The sequence below is a fragment of the Pogoniulus pusillus genome, chromosome 3 (assembly GCF_015220805.1).
Source record: "Pogoniulus pusillus isolate bPogPus1 chromosome 3, bPogPus1.pri, whole genome shotgun sequence".
Classification (NCBI taxonomy): domain Eukaryota; kingdom Metazoa; phylum Chordata; class Aves; order Piciformes; family Lybiidae; genus Pogoniulus; species Pogoniulus pusillus.
This window is the reverse complement of record NC_087266.1, coordinates 18,607,151-18,628,967: the sequence shown is the minus strand read 5'-3', so window position 1 is coordinate 18,628,967 and position 21,817 is coordinate 18,607,151. Positions and strand designations below refer to the sequence as shown.

Sequence of the window (21,817 nt, the reverse complement as noted above, 5' to 3'; positions counted from 1 at the left end):
GGAGTCTGTGGGAGTAGAGGAAAGAGAGGATTTTCAAGTCTGTAAATGTAAACAAAGCTTTATACAAACTTGTGAAGAAGGTCCTGATTGTTGAAAGATACTGATCCATTAAAGCAGCACTCCGTGTATGTTGCAGTTGAAGGTACCTAGGTAAACTCCTTTCAGCACTGAAGGGTTGCATCTGTGGGCTAATATTACTGGTAAGCTCATTCTTACCAGTGCTTTGAATTTAGCTTTTTATTTCCCTTTCTCCTTTAGATATTTATTAATCACTTTGAAATGGAACCTTCAAGTTATATAGTACAAGGAAAAACAAACATTACATTGGCCTTAAAAGTCACTTGTTAATCTTTACACTGAAACATTTCTACTGAAGAACTAGTTACTGCTCTGACACTAGTGTTGAGAACCCTACCTAGGAGACTGATGTGAGTGGCCAGTTCATATTCATAAATTTCCTTTATTCTGTGGAACTAGTTCTAAGGGACTTAACAGTGTCATCAAAAAAATGTAACACCTGATTTTGAAAGGGGATTACCCAAAGTTTTGGTTATGTCATAATTCTTTGGTAGCTGTAATTTTACAGAAAAGTTTGTTTCACTTTGAAACAACAGAGTGCTTAAATCAGTCATACTTCTCAAATTTTATTTTTCTTGTATATATCAGAGGTCCAGGGGAAGACTGGCCATGCTGCCACTGTCAGGCTTTCCAAAAATTCATTTAGATAGTGCAGTTAGGTATTCTGAAGCTAGAAATTGAAATTAAGGTTATTAAAATGTAATAAATATTAACTGTATGTAAATTGTTTGGCACACCTGTAGAATACCGGTTTATTACTGGTAAAGCTGCAAGTGTTGCCTTTTAACTATTGTGTTGGCAGCTGCCAAGTTTTCACTTGTGCTTTGGAAGTTCTCGGGAACTCTGGAAGCACTTCACTCTTCGAGATATATTAAACTACAAATACATCTAACGCATAACAGTTGTACTGCCTATATTGCAGTTATTTTTCAGAGACACAGAAAGCTCAAGTATTTCAGGGAAGGGGGGGCTGGGGGAAATCTAGCTTCTTGGTTTTTATTATTTTGCTTTTTTGTAAGGTAGCTAGCTTGTTTCAGCCTCTCCTTAGTTTGCTTACATCACAGACAGTTATGCAGACCACTTCTCTGTCTGAAAAAGATGCATGCAGAAGGTCTGTGGCAAATGAACTTCTTTATTGGACTGCTGCAGGCGTATCATTAGGGAGCTGTTAGTGTGAAAGGTAGTTGCCCTGCAGGTTGTTCACAGGCTGCTTTGGAGCAGAGAGAAGTTTTTGTAGAAAACTGAGACCAGTTAGTCAAGTACAGTGGCCTGTAAGTTGCCTGTTGCTGCCTTCCCAAAGTTCTAAACGTTTTAGGTATCACAAAAATTGGAAATGTGTAAGGCTTGAAAAAGAAAAAAAAAAATATTAATTTAAAATAAGTTCCTTTAAGTAAATGAGTTGGTTATATTGCTGTGGGTGAAGCTCTCTGGGCTCTGCCACCTCTATCTAGAAAAAAAAAAGAAAGAAGCTCTTGATAGAATTTAGGATGCACACTGCTGATATGACTGCTTCTGAGAGAAGGTCTTCAGCTCAGTCAGATAGGTTTCCTGCTTTTGAGGGTTAGTTTTGCTCTGGACAGGCATTCTGCCTAAGCCTTCTTCCTCCTATCCCATCCTCACCTGACCTCAGACCCATGGCTATTGTGTATGAATGTTTCTTTTGAAAACAGCTGCTGCATAAATTATTTGACAGAATTTTGGCATCAAGCATTTTATGCACCATCATTTTCTGAAGAAAGCTTTCTTTGTCATCTTTCAACAATTGCTTTATTTGTTGGCTTCTGTGACATAACTGGAAACATGGATGATGCCTTGCAATGAAATGAATTGAAATCACAGCTCATAATTTCAAGAAAGTTTTTTTAATTCTGGATGATTTTTTTTTTGTTGTTGTTCATGATGTAGAGCTTGCTGATACTCTGGTGATTTGGTCCAGGATCCAGAGTATTTGTGTATATTTATGAAGGTCTTGAGGGCTGGAGTGTTGTAGCAGTAGGATCTCTGCATAGTCACAACCCTGCTAATCCTGACTTGGAAAAGGCACCTTTGGCAATTGAAATGCCAAAGTGATGAGCCTTTATGTCCATTAGGTCACAGGCTGGTTTCAGAATGCAGAAAGTGACAGGGATATCATTCCTAATCTGGTTGGATGGCTGAGTTTTTTCCCTCTATTTGCAATGCTGTTTCATTTGAGTGTTAAGATAAAAGTAAGTCTGAGTAACTATTTCAAAGATAAAAATGTAGTAAAACATATGGTTGCATCCATTAAATATAAATTAGTTGAAAATGGGTAAGGAGCTGAAGTGAACTCCCACTCCAGTAATATTAGTGGTGATGCACAGTATTTTGGCAGTGATTTTATTTTCTTTTGGCCAAATATTTTCCTTAAATTTGTTTTATTGCTTTCAGTGTTAGCTGATGCTAATAATTGGGAAACATCAGGTGTTATTTTTCTGTTTAGTGCTTTTTCTATTTAAATTTTTGCACAATTTTGCAATCTGTGAAACTTTTTGATTTTTATATACTTATAGTACATAGTTGCAAGGTGTTTGTATGAATATACTGTTTTGAAATTGAGTAGCATATAGACACACGATGATTTTGGTGTTATGTATAAAATGGAAACAATGGACCATGAATTTAAGTTGTAGTCCCTACCAGTTGAATTTTTTTTCTTACCATTTGGCACAAGGTATGACCTGAAATAGAAACAAGAATGCCTGCCTCTAAGAACCAAATTTAATAAATTTAAGGAAATGGAGGTAGGGTATTACAGCAAATACTTCACCATTGTGAATACTTTATCAGGCCCACTAGATCTGAAGCTGACAATGGCATTTCTTTTTAGTTATGCACAAGAGGATTCTTAATTTTAGCTGATAGCTTTCTTTGATATCATTGTTTTATTGACTGTGAATAACTTCTCTAAACTCCTTTAAATTATGTCTACCACTTGTGATTTCATGACATAGAATTACCCTGTAAATCTCCCATATTTCTGATACTGAAAATTACCTTAAGGCTTTAAATTATGCTTTCAAATAAGTAATTTAGGGTTGGTTGATAGTAGTTTTATCAAATGTGTGGGTAAAACCCAGAGCAACAAGTTTGAATATATTTATGGAAGAACTTGCAGTGGTGAAATGTATGAGGCTTTGGCAGTGACTTAAAGTGAAAGACATGTTTTCTCTTTAGGAAGATCTCAAAGTATTCAGCTGAAAACACAAATCTCAGCCTTGTGCCATCTGCTCTCATTTGTCTCCTGGAGAGTGAACGTACTTAGCAGTTACCTTAGTGTACTCCTTCTTTTCAATGCTAATATAGCTAGCACTACATAAAAGTACTTGTACCCTCTCTAGTTTTTGTAGTATTGTTGAGTTGGCACTGTCACAAAACAATGGCTGGGAATCAAATTTAGGTTTTGCATTGTTAATTAACTGAATTTGACTCTAGGGCTTTAGTCTGCCTTCAGTTTTGCAAGCAATGAGTCTCCTGTCAAGAAAGTGAACACAGCAGTTAGCGCAGCTCTGGCTGCAGATATTAGAGCCAAGCTTGCTTTGATTACTACTTGAGTTTTTCAGAGGAGTACATTGAGGTAGAGAGGACCATTTCTTCTGTGAATTGGAAATGTGCTGCTGAATATTATGAGAAGCTGGTGTCATAGGCACACAAAGAAACTTTTCCCTGCCCTTGAAAGCTTTTTTTTTATTGTTTAAAGAAAGGAGGGATAGGATAGAAGGAAATTTCACAATTTTCAAGAAACATACTGAACAATACCTTAGAATAGCAGTCTTACTGATAGTCTTCATTACTTTACAGGATCTTTCATAATTTTTTTTAAAAAAGAAAAGTCTACTGGAATGTAATTGTCTTTTGCTAGGCAAATGTAGCCTTTCTACCTGTGCTATATTAATTATGCCATTATATCATAATTAATGTAACTGAAAGCTACTGTTCTAATTTTTCAGGTTGATTTTTCATTAAACAAAATTTGCTCTGTATCTGCATTATACTATATCTCCCTTTCTGTGATCTTTGGTCTTAGCATTCATTTTGCCTCTGTTTTGCCTCCATGTCCTATTGATATCTGCCATTCACTTATTCTCTGGCCCCCTGCTGTATGCAGTCCCCTGCCTGCCTTTTTCAACCTGGCAAATGGAACAGCAATAAAACTGGAGTAGACATGGTGCTGAGAGGAGCCCAGATGTTCTCTTTGAGTTTCTAGAATGAGTAATAGAACAATTATAAAGGGAGACCTTACAGTGGCCTTCCAGTACTTGAAGGGATCTTACAGGGCAGACAGAGAGTGGGTAAGGTGATAGATTCGACTCAGTGATCCCAGAGGTCTTTTCCAACGTGGCTAATTCTGTGATTTTCTTCTTTATCATCCAACAACTCTGATGTTTCTTAAATTCTGTTTTCTTTTAAGTCTATTTACAGTACCCTTTTCTCAAACATGTTTCTACAGATTTTAAAGAGAAATAAAAAATTAAATGCTAATGCATCTTCGGTTGCTGTGCAAATGTTTCTAATGTTTGCTGTATTTTTATTGCCAAGAATCAAGGAGAAATAACTTCTTTTGTTAATACATATGATGATACTTTGCATTGTTCTTTAGAAATGAGACAACATTTATACAGAAGTTTGCTTTTGATAAATGAATTAGCCTAAACATTTTGGTTTTCTCTTTGTTGATTTTTAAGCACTTCTAAAAATCTTATTTGATGTAGTCAAGGAGTTGTAAGACTGGAATCTCAGATTATTCTGAGTAATATGTCACTTTTGTTTTTCTTAGTATAAAAGTAATTTCAGTTAATATTTTTGAAGGCTATGCCATCTTTGGTAGTCTTTGCAGACCAGTGACAGGACTGTTTTATGGAAGTAATGACTGTAAAAGTGTGCAAGAAGGTGACTAGCTGATTATTTTTCTCTGAGTTAGAATGAATTGGTAAGAAGGCAGGGTGCTGTCTGCTAGTAACGTTGCAAGCAATTTTCTTTTTAAGGTCATAAAAACTCTTGTGGAACAGAACACAACAGTACCACATAGACATAACTTCCAGCCTTTCTGTTTTTTTTAAAAACTGAAACTATTTTAAGCAAAGTAGCTTTTCTTCCTCACTTTTTTTTAACGTAGTGTGCTTCCGTTTCTCTTCATTTGGGAAAAATGGCCACATCATTCCTTCAGTGAGAAAACCAGATGCTTTTATAAACGTGCAATATGGCTTTGATACTTTACAGTTATAGAATAATTTCGCCTGGAAAAGTCCTCTAAGATTGTCAAGTCCAACTGGCGACCTCACACCACAATGGCCATTAAGCCACATCCCAAAGTATCATGTTAAGTTGAAGAGGAGGCTCAGGGGTGACCTTATAGCTGTCTACAACTACCTGAGGGGTGGTTGTGGCCAGGAGGAGGTTGCTCTCTTCTCTCAGGTGGCCAGCGCCAGAACGAGAGGACACAGCCTCAGGCTGCGCCAGGGGAGATTTAGGCTGGAGGTGAGGAGAAAGTTCTTCACTGAGAGAGTCATTGGACACTGGAATGGGCTGCCCGCGGAGGTGGTGGAGTCGCTGTCCCTGGGGCACTTCAAGGCAAGGTTGGACGTGGCACTTGGTGCCATGGTCTAGCCTTGAGCTCTGTGGTAAAGGGTTGGACTTGATGATCTGTGAGGTCTCTTCCAACCCTGATGATACTGTGATACTGTGAAGTTTTCTTTTGTTCTCATGCTGTTTCTGTGATTAGAGTTGACAGATTAGATTGCAACTTTGGAGTTATTTGTACAAATTTTACTTCCTCATAAATATTGTTAAAGGGTTTTAATGCTAGGAGATTTTTGATTATAAAAACTTTTAAAACAACTTCTAACATTTGGGGAACTGCCTCTTTATTCTAATGGTGTATTAATATTCTACTAACACTAAAAAGGTTACTGTTGGGAGATTCTGATACTGGCTAACTTAACCTGCTTTTTATGTATGTCATCTACTGAAAAAAGTATTTTGAATGTGTAGAGTGCTTGTTTACATGCTTTGGAATTTCTGCTGTTTGCTCTGATCTACTTGAATTTTAAAACAACTCTTCATTTTGTTTTTAACAGAAGGAGACAAACGGAAGGTAGAAGGTTTTAAGTGGACAGGACACTAAAAAAAACCAAGAAAAATGCCGAAACCAGTAAGTGCATATTTTACACTCATCTAAAATCTAGCAGGGTTTTTGCATTTTAGAATGATGATGTTCTAGTAGTTCGAGTTGTTCTGAGTCTGTCTTTTTTGGATTTCATAAGATCTGATAAAGTACAATTGGAATTGGGATAGTTTAGTACCAACATGTGAAAAAAGGTCAGGAAAGCTTGGTACTTCAAGTTACATGGAGTACATGTGGAGATGAGGGCAGTACTTAAACTACAATGAACTTGGAGTACGTTTGGCTGTCGTGGTTAATGGAAGCATAATTTGAGCTTGATTGAACATAATGTGAAAATCAGTGGAAGGATTTGGCAAGGGAAAACAAAACACGTGTAAAGGATCAGGTATGATAACAACAGAACAAAGTTGGGTGGTAGTTTTGCCATAGTAGAGAGCATAACCTAGAGGAAGTAAGCAGTATTTGTGGCCTTCTATTAATCTCATTTCGTCTAAGCATTCATCTACTTTGTATCAAGAGGAAAAAGAAATCTCCATCTTTTGTTTTGATAAAAAGTTCTATAATTGTGTGTAGTAGCTTGACTCTTTTGCTGCTGATGTAACATTGGTAGTTTAGCATTTTGTCTGCCCTGTGTCAGATGACTTCTGGTTGTCTCTGCCCAGTAGGCAAATCATTCAGAAGTGGAACTGAATTGTCAGGATTCAGCTCAGTTGGTTGGTGTAATAGTCTTCAGACTGTTTCATCAAGGTAGTAAACCATGAGCAGAGCAAATTGTATTTCTGAGAATATAGATGTGTAAAGGGTTTCAGCTATGAATCAGAGATTACCAATATCGGTAGTGTGTATTGCACACCAGTATTTGGAACTAATACAGCCCAATGAATAATGTGAACATGGGATTGTTCAAGAGCTAGAACCTCTGTTCTGGAATAATCCAGAAAGTCACAGTGAGCTCTTGTGGTTTCTGAAACCCCCAGCTCTATGCAGCTGCAAAGCAATGAAGTCACAGAAGTGATGACTAGAGAAAAAAAAACCACACACCAAAAAAAAAACACAAACTAAAACAAACACCCTTGTGTGAGGTTTTAAATTCTGAATTTGGAACCATGAAATTTAGACAGTCAGGGTTCCCTCTATTTTAAGGACTTGAGAAAATTGTAGGAAATAGAGTTTATGCTTGTTCACAGGAAGAACAGTATCTTTAGAACTGATATTGCAGAGGTGTCAGAAGAGCTCACAATCCACCCTAGGAATGGAAATTAGCTACTGGGTCTTAGGAAAAGCTGTACTCACAACACAGATAATTTTTTTTTCTCCTTGTCATGAGGGTCTTTATTAAGAGCTCTCATAAGTTGGCATGTAGATGCATATGAGATCTTAAAGGGAAGCCAAGCAGGAGGAGCCATTTAGAAATGTAATAAAATCTTATTTCTCACAACAAAAGACCATATGGATCTCTTCTTTTAAGCAACAGGCTGCTGTAGTTAACACTGTTAATCCGTGAATGAAGATCTTACATGCATGCTGAAGATTTTGCCTATCAATTTTACTGGTAAACCCTCAGATTTTGATCTCTGGCTGTTTCTTAAATATTAGATCACTTTGGAGCTTTTACTTTTTAAACTGTTTTTTTTTTCCTTTTATTCACCTCTACTTCAGAGTCTGTAGGAGCCTGGTTGCTGGTTATGTTTAATGAATCCAACATTGTTCTTGGAAGAGTTGTGCTGTTTGCTAGGTTTTTACAGTACTGGACTGCAGAAAGTCTCTTTCTCTGTAGCTCTTACCAGTTGTCATTAAAGACAATCCACATCAACCAAATGTACTTCCAGTCCGGAAACTATTTGTTCTTCAACTCTTTGTTCTCTTTTGTGACAGCTGTTGAAATACATGTTGTCAGTGTTCTGCAGTTTTCTAATTATTGGAAGTCTTTTAACCTGAAAGCTAATGAAAAAATCATGGCTAAGAACTAAGAAAACCCAGTTAACATAACTGGGGAGAATATTGACAGTATTATTTTTTATCTTTCTTCTCTGTATTACTGTGACCTATTTAGGTATTGTATAATTTTTATTCCAGATTCTGCTGTAAAGATCCAATTGATAGTTTCAGGAATTCTGGTCATTTTATAAATAACGTGAACTGTGAAGTACAACTTAATTTTTTCCATTTTTTTATGCATAAGAAATAGTTAATCTATGTATAGGTTTAATGACATCAGTAAAAACTAAACCACAGGAAAAATGATGGCATATATTTCAGTTTCGTTGTTTAGCTTTCACATTGAAAAATTATGTAATATTCCAGACAAAATTAACTAAACAGAGATCAGTAAAGGATCTTGACAGATTTGAATCTTAAAGCAGAAAACCTTTCATTTTTCCCAGAAGTCTCAATCTGAAATAAAGTTCATGCCACTGTGAATGATCTTCTTATACTTGGTGGTGAAAGGTCATTGTTCTTAAGTGTTTGGGATTGTGTCCCTTAGAGGCTAGTAGGTTAAATAGCTTGAGTGAAAAGGCTGTTTGGAAAGGGTAAAAGCAACTCTGTGTTGCCCTGAGGAATCAAATAATAGGTATATGAAAAATACACATTATTGAAACACTTCCTTTTTTGATTGTTTCAATACAAAAATCTGTATGTTCTCTCTGGCTGTGTTTGTAATGAAGTGGCTTTCCTTTCTTAGAATTGATACACTCAGCATCTCCTTGTAAAACAAGGTAATTCTGATACTTAATATTCTCTATTCTGCTTAGCAGTGCAAAATTAAGTTTCATGTAGTTCCTGTTGTGATAGATCTTAAAAAAATGTGACTTCTTAGTTTAATTAGGTCTTTGCTGCTGTAATCAAAATCAGAGCTGTTAATAGGGCTGTTGTCAGTGTACTTAGTTCTTTGCTTACTGAAGAGTAGCGTATTTGCTGAATCTTCTTTTCTTCCTAAAAGAAGCGATGCAAAATATTTCTCAACTGTAAACTATTCTCCCAGCTCTTTACCAAAAAAGAAACATGGAAACTATAATTAGACATCATTAGTTACATAACTGTTAATCATTTCATAGGCTAAGAGGATTAGGTTTAATTGACTGAAATATTAGTTGCATGTATAGGGTGTAAGGAGTTAAAATTACCAGCTGGTTTTGCTGGTAACTTGCAGCATTTTTGTACAAGAGTGGAAGGTCTGACAGAGAAAGCATTGGGCTGGGTAGTTACAGGGGTAAATGCCAGAGTTACTAAGATTAAAAAAAGAATTATATTTTTAGACTTCTTCAGTGTTTTACAGTATTGTATATTCAGAAGGAGTAGATATTAGATTCTGGAATAATAACATGTTTAGTATTTTAATTCATATTTCTTCTGTACAGTGGTTGAATTGAAATAGTATATACATTAATTTTTGACTAGAGTTTTTTACAGGAAGGTCTTTGAGATGTGTAGAGCAATATTTGAATTTTGGTTTGAATATATGATTGATTTCTGCAGCATAAACAGACAACTGATGTCAGTTTGGAGGACTGCTCTCTTTTGATTTGTCGGTAAAGTCTGTTTGGTGTTGTCCTGTAGCTTTCTGTTCCTAATGCTATTTAATCCTTACATTTTTGTGTTACTATCTTCATTCATTTTTCTCTTGCATCTCTTCCTCTGTCTGCTTTGAGGTTGAATGTGCTGTGTATATATTTGTACAGTGTCTAAGGCAGTGGGACTCCATACTGTTACTCTAATACAAATAATTTAGTGTCCAAATTTGATGCAGTAATTAGCTGAGCTAGTGTGAAGAAACTTCTAGAAGAAACTTTCTTCATTACAAGCAATTTTCTTATAAGTACAGTAATAGAGAGTATTACCTAACAGTCAGGTTTTGTGCATGTTCAATGGACTACATCTGTTTGAGGCAAGGTCCAAAGACTAGTACAGCAGCTGTAATACCATGTTCAGTTGTGGAGGGCTGAAGTTAGATACTACAAGGAAGAGTACTAGTTTCAAGTCCTTAAATCAATGAAAGAATACAACAAAAATACAACTCCTATATGAAATGTTTGTATCTAGTATGTGCACATGGATGTTTATTGTTGCAGGTACATTCATTGGCTGTACTCTATATTGGTTTGGCTAAATTATTTAATAGATAAATTGCTTTAGATTGTTTTATAGAAATACAATTTTGTGAGCTGTGGCAAATGTTCTTGTAGCTCATTAGCAACATTTGTTATAAAAACATCAGCTTCTTCCTTCACAAAGAATAACCAACTTGTGTTATATGTTCATCTCTAAAACCATGACATTGTGTATAATCACTGTGGAGCAGGTCTGGTGAAACACAGATGAAACAAGACTGCTAATTCTGAGTGTGCCCATGTGTGAACCTCATGAGGTTCAACAAGGTCAGGTGTGAGGTCTTGAACATGAGTCAGGGCAGCTCCTGGTGTCAGTACAGGCTGGGTGACTAAAGGGTTGAGAGCAGCCCTGCAGAAAGGACTTGGATGAAAAGCTGAACATAAACTGGCAATGTGCACATGCAGACCAGAAGGCCAACCATATTTTTGGACTACATCAAAAGCAGCATGGCCAGTAGGTCAGGGGAAGTGATTCTGCCCCTCTATTCTGCCCTGGTAGGACCCCACCTGGAGTACAGCATCCAGCTCTGGAGCCCCCAGCACAGGAAAGACAGGAGAGCCGCAAAACTGGTCAGAGGGCTGGAACATCTCTCCTGTGAGAACAGGCTGAGGGAGTTGAGAACATTAAGCTGGAGAAAAGAAGGCTCTGGGAAGGCCTTATTTCAGTTTTTCCATACTTAGAGCCTGTAAGAAAGACAGAAACAGCCTTTTTTACAGGGCCTGTTACAATAGGCCAAAGGGTAATGGTTTGAAATTAAAAGAGGGTATATTTGGAGAATAATTTTTTTACAGCAAAGGTGATAAAACACTGAAATGTATTACCCAGAGAAGAGGTGGATGCCCCATGCCTGGAAACATTGAAGGTCAAGGTTGGAAGGGGGTCTGAGCAACCTGATCTCTTTGAAGATGTGTTGATTGTTGCAAGGGAGGTTTGACTAGATGACCTTTAAAGATTGCTTCCAACTGTTCTATGGTTCTAGAAGGTGAAGAAGATAACTTTTTAAATGGTTTTTCATAGAATCGGTCAGGGTTGGAAGGGACCACAAGGATCATCTAGTTCCAACCCCTCTACCATGGGCAGGGACACCCTACCTTAGATCAGGCTGGCCAGATCCTCACTCAGCCTGGCCTTAAATACCTCCAGGGATGGGGCTTCAACCACCTCCCTGGGCAACCCATTCCAGGGTCTCATGACTCATGGTGAATAACTTCCTCCTCACCTCCAGTCTGAATCTACCCACCTTCATTCCCCCTAGTATACATTGCATTATTGTTTGAGAGTATTATTGCAGAGAGGTTAAAAAAATATGTATTTGTACCCAGATATAAGAACAAAACAGTTTTGTCAGAAATAAGGAAAATCTGTGGCAATATTTTCTGAATGTTTGTCGATTCTTTCATGGTGAAAGGTTTCTGCCCTTGGCCATTTGTTTGTATTGTTCAATGTAGGCCAATGAGCCAAGCTATATAACTATATAACTGTGAGGTAGGTATTGGTATTGTAAACAGAGATTTGGTGCTCTGAAACAGCTTTGCAGTAATGTTCTCCTAACCGTGCAGCAGCCTTTTTTTCCTGTGCTGTGTTCTTTATACCCTCTTACAGCAGCTTTCCTTTTTTTTTTTTTTTGCTTGGCTTATATAATTTCACCTGTAGTTGTATAAAGGCAATATACACAGGACAAAAGTCTTCTAGAAGAGACAAAGCCTAAAGATGTTTGTATTCTGCCCATGGGTTATGGGGTTATCTTTTAATGCCCCCTTTTGGGGGGTGGAGTGTTTGGTTCTGTGTTGTTGTTGTTTTGTTTGGGTGTGTGTGTTTGTTTTTTACTGTGTTTGTCACAGTGGCCTTAATTGGTCATTTCTGGTGCTAGATGTAAAAAGGCTGGTGAAGAAGTGCTGTGTTGCCAGGTGTCAGTTGTCTGTCACTGGGGAGCCGCTGTTCAGGTATGATGTTGCCTATTCAGTGAAGGATGAGGGAGGGTCTCTCACCATGTGGACCGTGACATAGGATTCACAAAGTCTAAGTTAAGCAGTTAGTAAGCCTACAATAGCATTTTAAAGTGTTTCCCACGCATTCCAACTGTGATATCTTAGTATTTAATATAGGTGGCTAATAAGTGATAAGGGTTGTTAAATTGTGGCATCAATAATAGTGTTTGCATATAGCCACTTTTTAGCCTTTTTAAAAAACAAATAAATGTTTGCTGAGACATGAATTGCAGAATCACCTAGAGAGCTTCTTGATTAGTTGATCAGAGCGGGATCCTTAAAGGCATCTACTCAGAATTCAATCAAAATTACATACGAATACACCATAAGAAACTAATTGCAGTTCTTACCCTAAGCCTGTGCACAGCAGAATGAGATTTCTCTCCTGACTGAGAATTTGTAGTAATTGGCTAAGTCTTGTCTGGTGCTTTGTCATCATTTCTGAAGTTTGAAAGAAGATTTTTGTGGTAGGTGAGTAGTGTTAGCATTCCAACACTTGCTATGGGAAACCTTCCCACATTTGTCACCATTACAAGAGCTCCTTCCTCTTTCCATATTCATGTGGTAAAGTTGGTTCAGAGTAATTATGTTTGGATTAGTGTCTGTCTTCATACTCTGTGGTTCAGATAATTTCCCTCTGTCACCAAGACCACATTAAGGGTGTTGCTTCAATGTAGCTGAGTATCCAACAGCAGTGACAGTCAGTTGCTGAATTTGCTTTGCTTGCATTTCCTCAATTCCCAGCCGTATTTATGATGTAGAAACTTTCCCCCATTATTCTTCTTAATTCACTGTCTGGATAATAAAGCTATACAGCTACATCTCACACCAGGGATTTGATTTTCTTAAGACTGTGGTGTGTGATGGAGATTTGGATCAAAGTGACCCTTCTAGGCTCAGTCTTGGATTTTGCCAAAAGTAACTTTCTGATTTTTCATGCCCAGAAATATCTCAGGCTGTGAAATAATACAAAATTATAAAAGCTTGGTACTTGTATACCAAAAATCTAAGTCAATCCAAACACCTTTGGAAGGAAAATGATCAAGTGCAAAGTCAACTTTTAAGTCTCTTTTTAAATAACTCATATCATAAAAGGTGACAATATTGTTCTCATTTAATTTGTTAATTTCTTAGGACACTTGGAAGTGTAAATATTAATTAACAGTGGGATGAGCTGTTGATCAGAAGTTCAAAGGAAAAGAAAATCTACTGAAGACTTAAGCAGATAGTATAGTATATTTATGTGACTAGGTGTTCCTAATGTAGATTTGTAGCAACTCTTTACTTACTGAGGTTTTGAGGCAGTAACATCCAGAAGTGAACAAAATCTACAGGCTCTATTGAATTAGTTTCTGTATTACATTTATTGTAGTTTTACTGTTTGAGTATTTCAATTCTTTTGAGTGATGAAGACTTTCAGGGAGTAATTCATACGTTTGTAGAAGATTAATTTTGTTATAAGGATATTTAAGAAGTTTCTGCTTCAGCTCTCAAGTCTGCTGCAATTAGTCGAACTTGCTGTACTTTGTAGCTCTGTGAGCTTCTTGTTTTGGCAGTGTTGCTGTTATATAACAGTGCTTTGGCATTTAATAAAGTTACACTTTAGCTTTATCCTTTGTAACTTGCTTACTTGTAGCTGCCCTAAAGCAGCCTTAATTTTTCAAATTAAAAAGCTGCTTAAAAAAAATAAAGTGACTTCTTGTAATTAAGGGGCAACCTGCCACACTTAAACTAGTGCAACTGGCAGTGAGTTACCATTGAAAACAGGTTATTCTGTTTGAAACAGTACAGTGCTCCTCTTGAAGGGGGTAGAGTGACAGGATCTACAGAAAACATCTCTATTCCCTCTTCCTAACAAACACACTCTCTCTCTTTTGAGGGGCAATAAAATTTACTATCTTTTATTCCAAGGCCTTCAACTCTTGTTTAGTGTTGGTGCTTGCACACACACACACAAAGTTTACTATCCCCTTGATATCTTCACTGTTTGCAGGTCTATAACCTAGAGGTCCTCAACCCTCCCACTACTTTTGTTTGTTCTGCTCGCACCCAAAGTTGTTTACCTTGACACTAAAGAAAGGAGTGAGCCAGCTTAATCTGTTGCATGAGGACAAAATTCTGTGTAGTTTTCTTTTTTTGCATCTTAGATCTTGTGTCTGTGTTCTGTCTTGTGGAAACTTTCCTGGACTCTTCTCAAAGTATTCCACCTGGTGGCAAAATTATGGAAATAGTTAATGGAAATGGTTTACTCAGGCATAGATCAAGTAGTGTAGGAACCTGTAACACAAGTCCTAATTTATTCCTTTCCATGCGTTATAGTAGTGAGACAGAAATTGGGATATATCTAAGTGCCTTAAGTTTCATGTTTCTAGCTTTTACCTTTATAGCAAAGTAGATTTGATTATTTAACACTTTATATTCCTGTTCATTAAAGAGAGAATGTGATACCCTGGCAGAGGAAATGGAGGACCATTCTAACAGTGGAAATGCAGTACTGTGCATTTAGTACTTTTTATTTCATGGAAATTCTCACTTCTGTGTGTACCATTTGGAGATAAATTAGAGCAGGCTGTTGTACTTCCAAGTAAGGTAGGCATCCAGATACCTCCTGGAATGTTTGACTGCTTGTTTTAGAACAAATAAAAACAGTGACTGTTGGAAGTGATCTGGGAAGCAATCCTTAATTTCAGGAGAAGGGAAAGGTTCTTTGACTAGTGGTGTGTTTTTCAGTCTTGTAGTAAGAATTGAATGAGATCAGTATAAAAGGGAGCTTAACTTCCATAGTTGTTCTTCTCATTGATGCAAAATCTGCTAGTAGTCTGTCCTGAGGTGTACAAGCTGTAGTTCTGTATAGTTTAAGACTCCTGAAGTTAAGAATTTTAGAAATGTCAGGGCAGGAGGATGCTTGTCATTTTATAGTAGCAAGTATTAGTACTTTAAGCGTATCTACCACTGGGAACAATGTTGTATTGCACACGTTTTGGAGGCCCATTGAAATACAGTGTCCGGTAGCTTAATGTCCCTCCCTAAGTGTTCAGTAGTCACACCTATTGTCCTGTTAAATTGATTTTAAACTTTGTTCCCTGGTTTGACTTTTAAACCTGGTGTTAACTATTATCCTGAAGTTGCCTTTATACTAAAATGAAAGATGATTTTTTTTCTTTCAGATTCAAACTTTCTGTGTTTATAACTGTTGTGTTCTGAGTATACAAGCCATGGAAATTGTTGAATTTACATACCATATATTGGTTCTTACAGGCTAATCACAGTCTATGGTAGCATTACACTGTTACAGTATGTTTGAAGTATTTCTTTATTTTCTATAGATCAACGTTAGAGTAACCACAATGGATGCAGAGTTGGAATTTGCCATCCAGCCCAATACAACAGGCAAGCAGCTATTTGATCAGGTAACTTACATGTGTTTCTGTGCATGTGTACATAAAAACACCTAAGATTGTTGTGAATTTTAAGTAGTTTGAGAAAGTGGAAATGTCCTCATATATAGATTATAATTTTACTTACATCATGTAAGCTGTGCTCTGAGATACTTCACATGGAACGTATGAAATTGAAAGACATCTCTGTAAATAGGCTAACAGTGAGGCTTCAGCTGAACCATGCATGTGGAACTGCTTTGAAATTAATGGTATTTTTTAATGTCTAATGACATTATAGTTGCAAGTGCACTATAAGTGTTAGATTATGTGTATGAGAAATGTATATAATCTTCACTATTTAATAATGAACACAATAATAACATTTTGTTAAGGAAAGCTAGTACCTTTATTTCTTTTTCTTTTCCCAAGAGTGGAAGCTTTAGAATACTTTTCTAACATTCAAGAAATTAAAAAAAAAAAAAGTTGTCTATGATCCAGTTTGAACTTTAAATTTAAAAAGAAAGGAAAAAAAGCTAAGTTAAAAAACTGAAAAAGATTGCTTTAATGTGCATATGGATTGCATACCCAACAGAACTACACATTCTCACTTGATAGTGTTGCTGTTTTACACCTGTGGAACAGGCTAAATGTTCGATTTCTTAGGGTTTTTCCTCACATTCCTGTCATGTGATGCTACTCATCTGAATCTTGAAGCAATTTTTGATCTAGGTTCTGGAGCTCTCTAGGGAATGTTAAGAACAGAAGCTTGTCAGTGTAACTTTGTTTTCCCTTGAGAAACCAATAAAAACATGGTCTAGATCCAAGTTGCATGTGTCTAGTTAAAAGTGCAGAAATATTCAATATTACTCTCCAAACCCAGTTCAGCTATATCAACAGCTCTGTTTCTGACCACTCCAGTATAGACGCTTGAAGTATGTAATGGTGGGTATTAAGAGAAAGTAACACACTGAACTCTTAAGTTTCTAATTGGCCTTTAAGAGACGATTAAATGTCCTAGTATATAGGCTGAAGGGAGGAAAATGTGTATTGATTTGTAACACAGCTCTTCATTTTAGGTGAACAAAGTTTCATTTACAATTTTTGGTTTGAAGTTGACTGTCTGACCTTTTCTCTAACATCAGTAGCATTATGACTTCAGCTTCTACATAGGAATAGACTTAATGAGTCCAATGAAGTATTCGTGAAGAAAAGGGGTCGTCTACCCTTTTATGTAACTACTCCACCATCAAATTAAAATGTGTGGTATTTTGTGGCACAGAAGCCTCAAATTGTTCCTTGTCTCTTGCCAACCTTTGCTATCTTTTGCCATCCAGTACTGGGTGGGGTAACATTCTGCTGTGTAATGTCTTATGCCCAGGTAATCAGGTTCATCCAAATTGGGGCATTCACAAACAGGGAACAAAGATACAGCTCTCAGTTCTTTTTCATGCTTACTTCAGCTTTCTTCCTCAATTAACTGTGTGGTGGTTGACATCTCATCGGCTTTTACAGTCACCTTCTCGAAGTTTAAACTGAAAAACTGTTATGTCAGGCAAAGCCAACCAGCACAGCTGTGTGTGAGGGAAGGAGCATTTTCAGCCTTACCTTAAATTCACGTGTGAGTTCTACAGACTAACATCAAGAACAAACTGCACTGCAAAACCAGCCTGAAATTTTCAGGCAGAAGTCCTGCTTTTTCTCTATAGAAAGAGAATCGAATAGCAGTGTTATTGAGAGGATTTGCCTTCAAAGTTTATGCAGAAGTGGTGGATATAACAATAGACTGGCTGTTACTTGCAGAAAGTAACCACTCCATGAATTTAGCTATTGTCTAGTGCTCTGCTGTGTTTTTGGTGAACAACTTGCCCTTTTTCTCTTTCTCTCTCTTTTTTTAAAAAGCTTTTAATTGGTCTCTTCTGGAGTTGTTGATTTGTTTCTCATTCTTTGTGTTCATCCTCATCCACTAGCGGACAAGAATTTAGCATCCAGTGTTTGTGGCTTTCTCTTTTGTATTGTGAAACTCAGTGAAGTTCTCATTTATTGAACAAACCTATCTTTTAATAAATTACTTGTATTTTGGAAAATGTCTTAATGTTTATTGTTAGTCCTTCTGTCTGTCCTGTCAGTGATCAGATAGAGGATCAGGGCAAGAGAGGATTTTTCCTCCTTTATTCAGCCATTTAACACTTGCCTAGAAAAGGAGGAACCCTATGGTGGGTGTGCCTCCACACACTTGTGACAATGATGAAAGTCGTTTGTGTTTTGATGTTTTCATCAAAACATGTTTGGTATTAGTACTGAGTATCAGTACCTCATGATTTGCTGTAGTTGCCATTCATAAGTATGTGAGGGTTCTCTCCTTGTTTAAAGTTACATGCCACTGTCTTTTCTAGGCATCTTAGAAGCCTCTCTTAGGATCTTTTTGGAAGCTTATTCAGTGAAATTTTTGCTAGGATGCCTATGCTTTGATTTGCAAAGGCATGTATATCGTTCTGGTTGCTTTCCTGCTCCAAAAAGTAGTTGCTGCCTATCAGTAGTCAAGTTCTGTGTGATGGTGAATGAATCTGTTTACAGATGTGATTAAAAACTTGCCTGAAGTAATTTAATGAATCACTTGAGCAGAACCAAACTGATGGATTTCTTCATCTGTAGTTGTTTTTTGTATTGCACTACTGCAGTGCTTAAATGCTCATATTATCTTGGTACAAAGTTTGAGAAATCTTTCTTTCTTTTGAGCTTATTCAGTGAGAGATGATGCTCTTTCCTTATTTGTGGAGTCTGAAGTAATACAAGCTAACAGAAAAGGGTTTTTTAAGTGTTGATTTGCAAGCATGTGTAACTGTATTGTAGTAGACAAGTTGTCTGTATTTAAATGTGCATCTTGGTTGAAGGGCTGTAGTTAGCAGGTGAGAGCAAAATGTTTTGACATGAGCATAAGCACTTGTCTCTTTATGCTTTATGGGCAAAGCTGTTGAGCATCTGCAGTTCTTGCTGGCTGCTTTTGCAGCTCAGAGCTGATGAGGTACAAAGGCTCAACTTGGACAGCTGCAAAGCAAAAAGCGTTCTCAGTCATCTGATAAGGCAGTGGGTAGTTTGGTCGGCATCATGTAGGAGGTACCATAGATCGTAGAATCAACCTGGTTGGAAGAGACCTCCAAGATCATCCAGTCCAACCTAGCACCCAGCCCTATCCAATCCCTTAGACCATGTACGTGCCAAAGGAAGCAGTAGGTCTGAAATTTCTGGTTTGGAATACCAAGTTTAATGTTACTCAGAACTATGCTAGTAACATAAACTTGTTCTCAGATATTTCTTCTGTTCTAAAGTAAATGAGGAAGGAATTCTAGAGAAAAACAACTGCTTGCTAAAGCAGTTTGGTTACATCCATGAACATTGTTCATTCTGTGTTTTGGAGCTTCAGAGTGAAAGGGTAGAGGAGGAAGAGTGCACGCTTGAATGATTTTGACATAATAATACAAATGTGCAAGGCATCAGAAGTAAGTTTGCACAGCTATCTTGTGTCACTTTCTAATTTTCCAAATCTTAATTTTGCAACCCAATAGTACTACTTTAAAATGGAGGAGGATCTATGTGTAAAATTCTATTTACTTCACATGCATCTGAATGCTTCCATAAAAACAGCCTTCAGTAAACCAGCTTGCCAGCACAGTCCAACCTGAGAACGTATGTAAGTACTGCCATGCTGCATCTTTTGGAGCCAGAGTTTACAGTTACTTAATAATCTTAGCTGGACCTTTCTGATTAACTGCTCATCGAATCCATGTGTACTTTTACTGTGCAAAAGACTTCTAAGAGAGTTCCACGGTTTTGTTATAGTCTGTGTAGTAAAAGTGCTTCTTCTGGGTTTTTCTGAACCTGCTATCTAATGATTTTGGTTGATTCTCTTTAATTTTTACATTGTGAGGAATAATGAATAATCATTCTCTATTTTCCTTCTACATGTTATGCAAGTTTCATAGACCTATACCATATTTTTCCTTTCCTTCTTTCTCTGTCAGTAGCCGTAGTTGTTGCCTTTGCTATGCTGAAAACAGTCTATGTCACTGATCATTCTTCACAATGTTTCCAAAATGCTTCCGGTCCTGCAGCATCCTCTCTTAAGTTGATGTGACCAGTCTATGTGTAGTATCAGAAATTTGGGAATACTGTAGATGTGCTAAGACAGCATAACAGTTTAGTTGCTTTTTTTTTCCTTTACAATGAGAATTTTGTTCACGTAATTAAACTGTTGTCTTTTACATACAGTATTTAACTTTCGTCTTTTATAGTTTCATCTTCCTTTTTACTGTTCAAGCACAGGTCTTTATGGAAGATATTCTACAGAAGGTTTTGTTACATCAGTGCCATTCCTTTTTTTACAGATCACATGAAGTCTCAGGGGGCTTCTCTAGTAGCTACACTACAAGTCTGATTAGTAAATAGTTTATTTTTTCTTTCTTTTTAAAGTAGTACATCCACAAAAAGACTTTGCCTCTATTCAAGGACAGTTTGCCTTCAGCGATAGATGAGATCAGGAATCTTACAGGAAATCCATGCATGGTTTGTCAACTACATCATCCCTATCCCTTTTAGCTCTTGGAACACCTCAGAAATATTTGAAGGAGGTGGTTCATCCTCGTACTTGTCCACAAGTGTTACTCTTTATTATAGTTTCACCAGTTATCTTCTGCTGAAGTGGACTTATTTGTCTGTAGATCACTTCCCAGTTGTACTTCAAGATGTCAGAGTCCTGTTTGTATTCCTCAGATGCTAAGTTCAATGTATGCAGTAGGCAGCAGGCTCCAGTTGGTAGTTTGGCAACACAGTGTTTAAGCTTCTTTAGAGCTCTGAGGTGAATGCTTCCATAGTACATGGTGTTTTGCTGCTATTGTAATTTTTTTTTGTTCTTGTAAAACTTGATTGTATTTCCTTTTGAGGTGTTTTCTGTAGCTTAATTACCATTACAAAAATCCTGTCATAGCAATTATTAATGATTATGGATCATTTGCCTTTAGGTGGTGAAAACTGTTGGTCTTCGTGAAGTCTGGTTTTTTGGGCTACAGTATGTGGACAGCAAAGGCTACTCAACTTGGCTGAAGCTAAATAAAAAGGTAACAGTTCCCTAATATTTAGATGAGCTTACAGTTTGGAATACAGTTTTATAAGATTTACTGCTTTAATGTAGCTGGCTTCAAATTTGAATGAAAATTTGCTTTTTGTTTCCTTTAAATGACAAAATACAGTGTTATGTTTGGTTAGTTATAAAACAGTATGCAAAGCTGCATCAACACTGAATCTGAGAAGGTGATACCATTCCTTGTATTTGCAGTACTGTGGTGATGCATGCATTAGGAAAACTTAAACTCATGTGCTTATCCTCTTTTCATGTAGCAAATTTAGTTTTGGGTTGGGGGAAACTTCAAGGGGGTTGCCATGGATGCTGTATCTGCTTTGTAATTTCTTTTCTGTATCTCTCTCTCCAAATATAACTCTGTTTTTTGCTCCATTTCATTTGAGAGTTTCATTCTGTTGGCTCTCTTTAAAAAAACTATGACAGGTAGCTACTTGTTTGGGGTTTTTCTGTTTGTTTCATTGATTCTGTTCTTTTCTTTCCTTAAAAAAATGTCCAAGCCTTGTAACTTTTGATTCTTAAATGCATCATCATAAACTGGATTTAACTTGTCAGTTGCTATTTAAGTATTTGCAGTAAATACAGAGAAGATCTGACAAATCACAGAACAAATATGGTTTTATAGTGGCAAGACCACAACTAATCATTTACTGGTGAGATTAAAGTGAAATACTGTGTAAGTAAACGAGAAACAGATGGGCAATAGTGCAAAACTTTCTTAAACTGATGTCTGAAATGTTGAATGAAGTTCTTGTGCTGCCTTAGGTGATAAAATGGTTGTACTGTATTTACAGTTCTCTTTTATACTTCCTACAAATGAAGCAAGCAGACTACATCTTACATGTAATGAACAAGGTCTAGAGGGAATGCTAGCACACAATGTGAAATGTATAATAAAGTGCTTGAAGAATTTGGATGTGTGAGTTTAATATGGTTGTACTTTTCAACTGTCACTGTATTATTTACTCTTAAAAATAGTTTAAGTTTG

At 36.9% G+C, this 21,817-nt stretch overlaps 1 protein-coding gene across 3 annotated transcripts in view; it reads left to right on the top strand.

Moving 5' to 3' along the window:
- The window catches only part of RDX (radixin), a 60,141-nt gene that overhangs the window by 2,241 nt on the left and 36,083 nt on the right, over positions 1 to 21,817 (top strand). For all 3 annotated transcript variants that reach the window (XM_064171263.1, XM_064171278.1, XM_064171269.1), the window contains exons 2-4: positions 6,174 to 6,247; positions 15,645 to 15,728; positions 20,714 to 20,809. In XM_064171263.1, the coding sequence (XP_064027333.1) occupies positions 6,236 to 6,247; positions 15,645 to 15,728; positions 20,714 to 20,809 (192 nt within the window). In that variant the 5' untranslated portion in view covers positions 6,174 to 6,235. The remainder of the gene's footprint in view (positions 1 to 6,173; positions 6,248 to 15,644; positions 15,729 to 20,713; positions 20,810 to 21,817) is intronic.